This window comes from Tursiops truncatus, chromosome 6, assembly GCF_011762595.2.
Source record: "Tursiops truncatus isolate mTurTru1 chromosome 6, mTurTru1.mat.Y, whole genome shotgun sequence".
NCBI lineage: Eukaryota > Metazoa > Chordata > Mammalia > Artiodactyla > Delphinidae > Tursiops > Tursiops truncatus.
Genome location: NC_047039.1, coordinates 7,807,248 through 7,818,031, shown reverse-complemented (window position 1 = coordinate 7,818,031; position 10,784 = coordinate 7,807,248). Strand labels below are relative to the sequence as shown.

At 48.8% G+C, this 10,784-nt stretch overlaps 1 protein-coding gene and 1 pseudogene across 2 annotated transcripts; both read right to left on the bottom strand.

Annotated features, from left to right (window-relative positions):
• Nucleotides 1–555: 555 nt before the first annotated feature.
• Nucleotides 556–1,858, bottom strand: DEFB136 (defensin beta 136). 2 transcript variants are annotated; one of them, XM_004320931.2, is made up of 2 exons: nucleotides 1,353–1,407; nucleotides 556–925 (listed from the first exon to the last, which is right to left on the bottom strand). In XM_004320931.2, exons 1-2 carry the CDS (start codon nucleotides 1,405–1,407, stop codon nucleotides 753–755), a joined length of 228 nt encoding a protein of 75 aa, XP_004320979.1. In that variant the 3' UTR covers nucleotides 556–752. The 2 variants fall into 2 exon arrangements, 1 of the variants encoding a protein (XP_004320979.1); XR_012332252.1 differs by lacking the exon at nucleotides 1,353–1,407 and adding an exon at nucleotides 1,831–1,858 and having other exon boundaries at nucleotides 799–925.
• A 2,926-nt stretch (nucleotides 1,859–4,784) lies between these two features.
• LOC101336158 (polyadenylate-binding protein 4 pseudogene) lies at nucleotides 4,785–6,629 on the bottom strand (annotated as a pseudogene).
• Nucleotides 6,630–10,784: the final 4,155 nt, after the last annotated feature.

The following is a 10,784-nucleotide window of genomic DNA, read 5'->3' as shown; positions in this document are numbered from 1 at the left end:
ACTGAATCACATTGCCGTACACCTGAAACTAACACAACATTCTAAATCAACTATACTTCAGTAAAAAAAAAAACATCCAGTTAGATTCCTCTACTTAGTAATTGAAAGGTGGTACACGTTAATAGTGTAGACACTGGATCAAGACAGTCTGGGTTCAAATCCAGTGCTAACTAACTCTTACTAGTTGTGTGATCTTGGAAAAGTTTCTTCATCTGCAAAATGGGAGAAATAATAGAGTTTTGGGTGAGGATTAAGTGATTGAACACGTGTAAACCACTTAAAAGTGGGACTGGCACATGGTAAGCTATTGTCATTAGGCTCAGTGGATGTCATCTCCTTGAGCCTGTGGTCACGTATTGATCAACTGATTCTGAATGGGCCATAGGAATTATCGATTGGAGACTGGAGGGCAGAAAGTAGAACAGGAATGCCTTTTGCCATGATGCCCTTTAGGAAAACACACCTGGAATTTCGCCAGTACATTGGTTAGCATCTGGCGCCCGTTTGCTGCCCATAGCTCGTCCACCATGCTTACGCACAGTTGCTGCCCATAGCTCGTCCACCATCCTTACGCACAGTTGCTGCCCATAGCTCGTCCACCATCCTTACGCACAGTTGCTGCCCATAGCTCGTCCACCATCCTTACGCACAGTTGCTACCCATAGCTCGTCCACCATCCTTACGCACAGATTGGAGGTCTTGTCCATTTAGCCATCTGCGTATCCTTTTAATGTGGACCCATGAAGTGAGGCTCATGGTTCATTGGCCTGAGGCGGATTATGTTTCCTCAGTTTTAGGCAACAAGACAATACATTGTGACAGTAGGCAACCCATTTCCATCCTATTCTACAGCCGAAGAAACATCTGCCCCCAAGCGCAGTGCAAGTACGAATTTCCACTCCATCATTTCCAAACAAGCCGTTCCCTGAAGGGAAAAACACACACACACAAGAAAGAAAAATCAGTCCTCAAGAGGCTGGGGGAGATCTTAGGGCTGTCCTCTCTTTCCTGGTGAAGGACTCTACCCTCTCACCTGCTGTTACATTTCGGCGAGGGCCGCTGAGTCCAACGCTCATCAGAGGAAGTTGAGGGAAACAGGAATTTGGATAGCTGGAAAGTGATCCCTGCATGTGGTGAAATGGGCTCCCGTCTCTTAAGCTTTGGCACGTTTTCAGGATGTAGTGACAGAGGAGCAGGGCAGGGGTCGAACACCACTGACCCACCTCTTGCCCCTAGTCTGCTGATCTGATATTGGTGTCTCCCTGCTGGGCTTACACCAATAGGGCTTTTCATGTGCCTCAGTCCTTAGAAGATCCTCATTTTCATGATCAGACCTGTATCCATCATCTTACCTGAAGGCAATGAGATCACAAAGAGGAAGAGGAACCCAGAGAGACAGAGCCTCATCGTTGAGCAGGGCACAGAGCTGCAACTGCCTGGGGGTGGCTGTCTGGGAGCCTCCTTTATAGCGCTGGGCAAGGCTGGGTGGGGCTGAACGCTGGCCTCATTCTATCTGGAAGGACACCCAGGGGAGACAGGCTTCTTCAGGGTTAGAGGAAAAAGAGTCCCTAGGCCATTCGGCGCTACTTCCTCTTCTACAAATCATGGGAGAAGAAGGGACAGTCAAGGCAGAACAGGAGCAGAGACCAGGCATCCTCACGCTCAGGCCTGGGCACTTCCCCTGTAACTTCAAACGTACACTGATGGAAAAACGGCAGGTAAATGTCTGCTCGTTTTTCCGGTCCAACTGAGAACACAGGAGCCCAGAGAGGTGATGTGATAAAATACAGGCTTAATTTCAGGCCAGAAAGGAAGTCGGCAAGAACTTACAGTGTTCCAAGAAGCAAAGGATCTCAAGGTGTCGTGGCCTGACCAAGAGCTACGTAGGTGTTCAGACACAGTGGAGAAGGGAAAGCCTTCTCTTCACATGCGGATTTGTTCTCCTGTTGGAGGCCCACGCTGCAGGGAATCTTTCCCCCAGGGAAGTTCGCTGAGGGTCTTCGTTTTCCAAACGGTTGATATAAAATGTTGGCTGGAGTTTGGCAACCTTGAGCGTTCTGAGAAAGATTCTCTTTTTGGAGTGGGTGGGTTAGAGCCCTCTCCTGGCCCTTGACAGGAAGAGCCAGTTCAGTGCTACGTTCAGGATTGGCTGCCCTCTGCCGGGAGTGGAGTAGAACAACGCTTCCCCGGAGCTGCAGGGACGTGGATCTGGGGAAGGGTCATTCATTAGGTCTGCCTCCTTGGAGGGATGGTGGGGGACCGGGAGTTGAGAAGACACGAACTTAGGGTTTATTCTTGCCCCTGAGGCAGGCTTGTACCCGAGTGACCCATGACTGTAGGATTCTGAGTCTGTAAAGTGGCAACAGAGCATAGTTTTATTGATTACACTCCCTTTTTACTGATTAACAGGCCCTTGGATAAATTAGTTAGCATCTCTGAGCTTCAGCCTCTTCTTTTTTTTTTTTTTTTTTTACTATTTTTAAAAATTGAAGTATGGTTGCTGTACAATATTATGGAAGTTACAGGTGTACAATATAGTGATTCACAAATTTTAAAGGTTATACTCCATTTATAGTTATTATAAAATATTGGCTAGATTCCCTTTGTTGTACAACATCTTTGTAGCTTATTTTATACCTAATAGTTTGTATCTCTTAATTCCCTACTCCTGTACTGCCCATCCCCTCTTCCTTCTTCCCAGTGGTAACCACTAGTTTGTTCTGAAAATCTGTGAATTTGCTTCTTTTTTTGTTATATTCACTAGTTTGTTGTATTTTTTTTAGATTCCACATATAAATGATATCATACAGTATTTGCCTTCTCTGTCTGACTTATTTCACTTAGCATAATATCCTCCGCATCCGTGTTGCTGCAAATTTCTTTCTTTTTTATGGCTGAATAGTATTCCATTGTATGTATATATACAACACATCTTTATCCATTCATCTGTTGATGGACACTTAGGTTGCTTCTTGGCTACTGTAAATAGTGCTACTATGAATATGAACTCTAGGGTGCATGTACCTTTTCAAATCAGTGCTTCTGTTTTTTTTTTTTTCCAGATAAGTTTCCTTTTCTCTAAAAGTGCATTGTAAGAGGTTTTTTTTTTCATGATGAAATGAAATAGAGCTTGAAAAACGCATCACGCTCATTCTGGTATAGATTTCCTTCTTCTCCTCTCCTCTTCCTCTTTCTGCTACTCTTCGTGCTTATTCTGTATTAAATCCCACCACCACTATAGCTGTATTTCTTTCTCTTCTGCAGACCCTCTCCAAGAGACTTCTTAGTGAATGCAAAATGCTGCTGGGAAAGTTTTATTCTGGGTTCCAACAATGCGTATGGTTGAGAGCACGGCTGTAGGTTGGAATGGGAGTGGGAGAGAAATGGTGGGCTAGTGGACTAGAAATATGGAGGTCGGTGCTAGATCAGGGCTGAGCATTCCCTTGCAGTCCCCAGGAAAGGCTCCCAGGAGACCCTGCACTGCACATATGATTCCCGCCCACGGAACCCAGGCCATATGCTCACCATCTGCTGCCATAGACACAGCGTAGGCTAGTAGTGACACCTTATTCTTTTAGAGATGGAGGAAACAAGGCTCAGATTGGTGAATGGGCTTGCACAAAGGAAAGAAGCAACCTGTGGGCTGTGCTGGCATCAAATGTTCAGCTGTCTTAATACTCGGTTTGGAACTCTGTCCTCCATATATTTGAGATTGTTCAATTGTGCATTAGGGAATATGGGAACTATGAACCTAACATTTTCTAAATACTTCTGAGTCCCTCCTACACACAGTTCTGGAAAAGCAGATCTAATATGTGTCTGGGGATCAGTATGTGTTCAGGACAGACTCTTTCCTTTCCACCCACAGATGTCCTGATTAAATTACTGTCCTGACCTTCGGGCAGGAGTTTCTCCTAAGTGAGCCAAGTGTTCCAATCTTCTTTCCCAGGTCTTGTTGGGCTAAGCTGCCAGGGAAACACAAATGGATTTAGTGTTGCTCTGTTGGTGCTTTCTTCCTTTATCTTAATTTGCTGGAATTCTCATGCCCTCCTTATTATCGTCCTTACCTTTGAGAAAAAAAACATCCACTGCACATCCTATGTAACCCTAAATGAATTACCCTGTTTAAAGAGCATGCTTCATTTTCAGTTGCCTCATTCACTAGTCAGACCCTTCCTGAGTGCAATGACTTAAACTCCATTTTAAAATTATGCTTTTTTTTCCCATTATGGTTTACTACAGGATATTGAATATAGTTCCCTGTGCTATACAGTGAGACCTTGTTGTTTATCCATTCTGTATGTACTAGTTTGCATCTGCTAACCCCAAACTCCCAATCCATCTCTCCCCCACTCCACCCTTGGCAATCACAAGTCTGTTCTCTATGCCTGTGAATCTATAAAGTCAATTTATTAGAGCAGTTTTAGGTTCACAGGAAAATTGAGTAGAAAGTGCAGACAGCTCCCTCCTGTTCCCACACATGTACAACCACCTCCATTATCGACACCCTGCACCAGAGTGGTACGTTTGTTACAAACGATGAACCTACACTGACACACGGTATCCCTCAAAATCTATAGTTTACACTAAGTTTCACCTGTGGTGTTGTATATTCTGTGAGTTTTGACAAATGTATAACATCTATCCACCATTGTAGTATCATACAGAATCGTTACCCTATCCTAAAAATCCACTGTGCTCTGCCGTGGTTCTTATTTTTAAACTTTTAACATAAATTATTGATAAAAGATGCAGTTTAATACACATAAAGAAAAATAAACAAATCACACACGCAGCTTCGTGACTGAACATACAGCAAACACTGTGTAACCACCACTCAGATCAAGGAAACAGATGTTCTCCAGCACCACCGACGGTCCTAGTGCACCACTGAGTAACCACAGCCCACTCCCTCCCTCATAAGGGGATTTTGAGTGCACGGTCCGGGTGAGCCGGTGCAAACGTCCACCGGCGCAGCACCTGCTTCCGCTCCTGGCGGGGTGGAGGGGTGCAGGTGCCGCGGCGGCCAGTGTGGGTGCGCTCAGCAGCTCCTGGCCCTGTGCGTGGACTGCAGGCTGGGGTGTCTGCAGAGGCTGTACGGCAGGGTGAGGGATACCCTTGAGGTGGACTTGTAAGGTGCAGCAGCCCGAGGAGTAGCAGTAGCACCAGCAGCACGAGGTGGTAAGTTCTGCAAAGCTGGGGGACCGCCTCCAGACGGGCAGCTATCAGTCACACCTCGCTAGGCAGCGCTAGCCACCGAAGTCCATAGCCAAGCAGTCCGGGGCACTCAGACCCAGATGCAGCCAGATGGCGAAGAGCTGGATGAGGCCCAGACTGGCATATAGCACTTGGCATTCCTTGGAAGCCTTGCTGCCAGCGTGGATTAGGTCTCATCTGTGCTAGATGGTTAGGTGTGTAACACGGAGGGCTTCCCTGAGCCTGTGGAACCGCTGGCACAGAGTAGCCCCCAGCTGCAGGCTGGGACTGCTTTAAGATGGCATTGGTGGAGAGCACTCTCATCCCTGCCACCCGCTGCGTATACTGGTTGGGCAGGTGAGCCTTTCTCTGGGCCAGGGTGACACACAGCGGCTTGGAGCCCACGATTCATCCGTTCAGTGACTGCTCTGCTTGCCTCTTGGGGGCATGTGGAGCAGACAAAGCCAAACCCTTGCTTCTCCCCACCCTCCTGCGCCCCCCTCGGCACTGGCGACTGATCCAAAAGGAGAAAACTCTTACTGAACTTCTCATCACCACTGGTGTCATCCAAGTTCTTAATGTAGAGATTCACCCCCTGACAGTGACCAATTCTCTCCTGTTTCGGCGGTTCAAATTTCCACTTTAACGGGGCCTGCCGATTCACTTTCTTCTGTGCACAGCGGAGGAAAATGACTTTCCCACTGATTGCTTTTCCATTTGTTTCTTTCAAGGCCTTGTTGGCATCCTGGTGTTTTTTGTGTCTCACAAAGCCAAAGCCTTTGGATTTCCCCCTGAGATCTCTCACTTACCTTGACGCTTAGGGTCTTACCAAACTGGCTGAATAGCTCTTTCAGTCTCTCATCATCCACCTCTTCCCCGAAGTTTTTGATGTAAACGTTGGTGAATTCCTCGGCTTTGGCTCCAAGCTTGGCTTCCCGCTCTTTTCGAGACTTCAATCTGCCCACAGACACTTTGTGGTCACTGAGGGTCATGCCCTTCATCTTCTCGATGGCTTTGTCGGCAGCCTCTTTGGTCAAAGGAATAACCCTTAGGGCCGGTCTCATCACACCCTACCTTGCAGGACAGAATGTTTCCAAAAGCAGAAAAAGAATCACGAAGTGCCTTGATACGTACAGATTTGTCCAGGTTCTTCATGAAGACGTTTCCCACACCAGATTTTCTCAAAGAGGGATCCGCTGAGGCCACGTGATACGGGTCAGCTTTCCCTTACATCAAAGTTTGTGGTCTCCAAGGCCCGCTCAGCCGGCTGCTGGAAGTGGACGCAGGCAGAACCCAGGGAGTGGCCCACACAGACGGACAGCACAGGCGCCCCGCAGGGCTGAACTTTGCTCACAGCGAGGCCTCAGTGATGTGCGAGTGCAGGTTACCCACACACGGGGGGCCGTGGGGTAGCTGCTGGCAGCAGCGCTCATCTCCCCAGCCCCGACCACTCCCAGACCTGCCAGGAGGACATCTTAGCGGGACCACACAGGACAATAGGGGCTCTGCTTGGAGCCGTGGTCTGAAGCTCAGAGAAGCTGGAGGGGGCTTCGAGGGCCAGAGAGAGGAGTTCGGGGCTGGCTCCCAAGAGACTACCAAACCACAGGCTCTCAAAGCTCATATGGCCCTCCCTGGGAGTCTGTTAATTTTCAGCTGTCCTGGTCTGAAGCAATGGACAAAGGATTAATCTCCAAAATATACAAACAGCTCATGGAGCCCAATATCAAAAAAACAAACCACCCAGTTAAAAAAATGGGTGGAAGACCTAAATAGACATTTCACCAGAGAAGACACACAGATGGCCAAGAGGCACATGAAAAGATGCTCAGCATCACTAATTATTAGAGAAATGCAAATCAAAACTACAATGAGGTATCACCTCACACCGGTCAGAATGGGCATCATCAAAAAGTCTACAAACAATAAATGCTGGAGAGGGTGTGGAGAAAAGGGAACCCTCTTGCACTGTTGGTGGGAATGTAAATTGGTGCAGCCACTATGGAGAACAGTATGGAGGTTCCTTAAAAAACTAAAAACAGAACTACCATAAGACCCAGCAATCCCACTATTGGGCATGTACCCTGAGAAAACCATAATTTAAAAGAACACATGTACCCCAGTGTTCATTGCAGCACTATTTATAATAGCTGGGACATGGAAAGAACCTAAATGTCCAATGACAGATGAATGGATAAAGAAGATGTGGCACATATATACAATGGAATATTACTCAGCCATAAAAATGAATGAAATTGGGTCATCTGTAGAGATGTGGATGGACCCAGAGTCTGTCATACAGACTGAAATAAGTCAGAAAGAGAAAAACAAGTATTGTATATTAATGAATATATGTGGAATCTAGAAAAATGGTACAGATGAACCTATTTGTAGGCCAGGAATAGAGATGTAGATGTAGAGAACGGACATGTGGACATGGGGGAGAAGGGGAGGGTGGGACGAATTGGGAGATTAGGTTTGACATACACTACCATGTGTAGAACAGATAGCTACTGAGAACCTGCTGTAGAGCACAGGGAGCACAGCTCAGTGCTCTGTGACCACCTAGAGGGGTGGGCTGGGGGGGATGGGAGGGAGGTCCAAGAGGGAGGGGATATACATATACCTGATTCACTTCACTGTACAGCAGAAACTAACACAACATTGTAAAGCAATTTTACTCCAAAAAAAAAAAAAAAAAAGAAATGAAAGAAAATGTACCACCTGAGATCAAGAACAGTTATCTTTCAAGTCTCAAGTGAAATGCCATTTCTTCAGGGAGCTCCTTCCTGATCAACTTATATTATTAACCCATTTGACTATCCGTTTATATTGCTGTTCTCAAGGTCCCAGAATGGAGTTCCTCTTTCCCAATGACTTCACAGCACCCTGTAATCACTGATCAGAACGAGGACTCCCTCCTCTCGTCCCTTGTCTCCATTCTCGTTCCCTCCCTTCCATTCTAATGTGTCTGGTATGTCTTTAAATATGAGGGTGGCTTTTAACAAGATGTAGCATCGTTTTCCTGTGTATTTAAAAATTTTAATAAATGTCATTATGCGTTGAATCTCACACACACACACACACACACACACACACACACAAAATTAAAACGGGGACTCCCCTGCAAATGACACAAATACTTCCAAGAGGCAACCCAAGGGTACGCACGGTGGCCTCGAGAAACACATTTCTGTATAAATACAGGCCTCGGGCTCCCGGGGTTTAAAATTACAGCAGCCCGGGTAAGAAGGAAACCAAATATACGTACATACCAACTCGGCAAAGGCAAGCCCTCGGCGTATCCGCCTCCCACGCCGAGTAGAATCAAGGCAGCGCTGCTGCGCGCTGCGCGGACAGGTGGCGGGCGAACACGTAGTGGGCGGGCGCCTGGTGCGCAGACGCGTGGTGCGCGGACACGTAGTGGGCGGACGCCTGGTGCGCAGACGCTTGGTGCGCGGACACGTAGTGGGCGGACGCCTGGTGCGCAGACGCGTGGTGGGGGGACACGTAGTGCGCGGAACGTGGTGTGCGGACACGTGGTGGGCGGGTGTCTGGTGCGCGGAAGCGTGGTGGGCGGGCATCTGGTGCGCAGACGCGTGGTGAGTGGACACGTAGTGCGCGGAAACGTGGTGGGTGGACGCCTGGTGCCCGGACACGTGGCAGGCGGACGTCTGGTGCGCAGACGCGTGGTGGGCGGACACGTAGTGCGGGGAAACGTGGTGGGCGGACGTCTGGTGCGCAGACGCGTGGTGGGCGGACACGTAGTGCGCGGACGCGTGGTGCGCGGACGTGTAGTGGGCGGACAGCTGGTGCGCAAACGCGTGGGCGGACACGTAGTGCGCGGAAACGCGGTGGGCGGACGTCTGGTGCGCAGATGCGTGGTGGGCGGACACAGTGCGCGGAAGCGTGGTGGGCGGGCATCTGGTGCGCGGACGCGTGGTGAGCGGACACGTAGTGCACGGAAACGTGGTGGGTGGACGCCTGGTGCCCGGACACGTGGTAGACGGACGTCTGGTGCGCAGACGCGTGGTGGGCGGACACGTAGTGCGCGGACAGCTGGTGCGCAGACGCGTGGTGGGCGGACACGTAGTGCGCGGAAACGCGGTGGGCGGACACGTGGTGGGCGGACATCTGGTGCGCAGACGCGTGGTGAGCGGACACGTAGTGCGTGGAAACGTGGTGGGCAGACGTCTGGTGCGCAGACGCTTGGTGGGCGGACACGTATTGCGCGGAAACATGGTGGTCGGACTCCTGTACGCGGACGCGCGGTGTGCGCGGGCGAGGGCACGCGGGCGGCTCACCGCTAGCTTTCCGGTTGGGGACCAATGGTCGCCCAGGTTCTGGAAGTGTGCGAAAGTGACTTACCCGCGGATTCTTCGGGGAGGATTCGCTCTTCCGCCCCCGTCTTTTTTTAGATTTTAAAGCGTTTTAGGGTTTTTAAAAAACCTTGTTTTCTTTTTTTTATTTTCAGGGTGCTAGGCGTGAAAGCAGCGGAGGCTGCCGCGACCGGGGGTGGAGAGAGCAAAGTATACGTTATCAGTTATTTGCTATTATTGTCTGCTACGGAGGGTGACCTTATGTTAGAAATAAATATCATAGGGTAGTCACCCTACGCAGGAACAAGAGAAGGTTTTTGAAGACAGGTAAGCGGTTAAAAAAAAAAAAAAGGCACATAAAGTAAAGAAGCCATAAAAGTTGCATGAGGTTTGTGGCACGGCAGAGCTTGAGGCCCATGAAAGACGTGGAAATCGAGTCTCGTTGGATGGGGAAGCTCAAAGAAAACTCACTCTGTATGTGGGGTCCCATACTTAAATTGGGCGCTCCAAATGGGAATAAATGAGATAGAATGGTTTCTTTTACGATTCCTACCCAAACTTTTGTACCGGTGTAAAGGCAGGCCATGGATAGTGGAAAGAACACAGAAGCAAGGAATAGCTGAAAATCTGGTTGTTTTAGCAGGCACACAGATTTTTTTTTTTTTTTTTTTTTTTTGTGGTACGCGGGCCTCTCACTGTTGTGGCCTCTATCGCTGTGGAGCACAGGCTCCGGACGCTCAGGCTCAGCGGCCATGGCTCACGGGCCCAGCCGCTCTGCGGTATGTGGGAGCTTCCCGGACCGGGGCACGAACCCGTGTCCCCGGCATCGGCAGAAGGACTCTCAACCACTGCGCCTGCAGGGAAGCCCAAGCACACAGATTTTTCATTGGAAAAAGTTTAGGTGAGGGTCAGGGATGGATTACCCTCAGAAAATATCTTTCCCAGGTGTGCTTCTGAGGGTACTGCTTTGCCAGGGCTCCCCAAGGGATTCCGTTCCTATTTCAACAACAGAACGCTTATGTTGCTACAGCCTTGCTTGTTTGATGGTTCTCTTTTGTGATGTATGATCTGCTGTACACCTGCCTTCGTGGACTGCAAAATGCTCAGTGTATTCATGTTATAATGAATACTTCACCCAGAATCAAGTTGGAAAAGATTCTGTTTCCTATAGTGAAAAATCCCTGGGATTAAAAAAAAGTCCTCCTATCTCACTAATCCCGGAAGATACCAGTGGGCACACAGAGCTCCTTTCCTTTTAACTTCTGTGGTTAA

What these genes read in the sequence shown, in the direction of transcription:
- DEFB136 (XM_004320931.2), bottom strand. Translation starts at nt 1,407, where the DNA reads ATGAGGCTCTGTCTCTCTGGGTTCCTCTTCCTCTTTGTGATCTCATTG. An exon ending in TGTGATCTCATTGCCTTCAG is followed by an intron (nt 926 to 1,352) that starts GTAAGATGATGG and finishes TTTTCCCTTCAG; the next exon opens with GGAACGGCTTGTTTGGAAAT.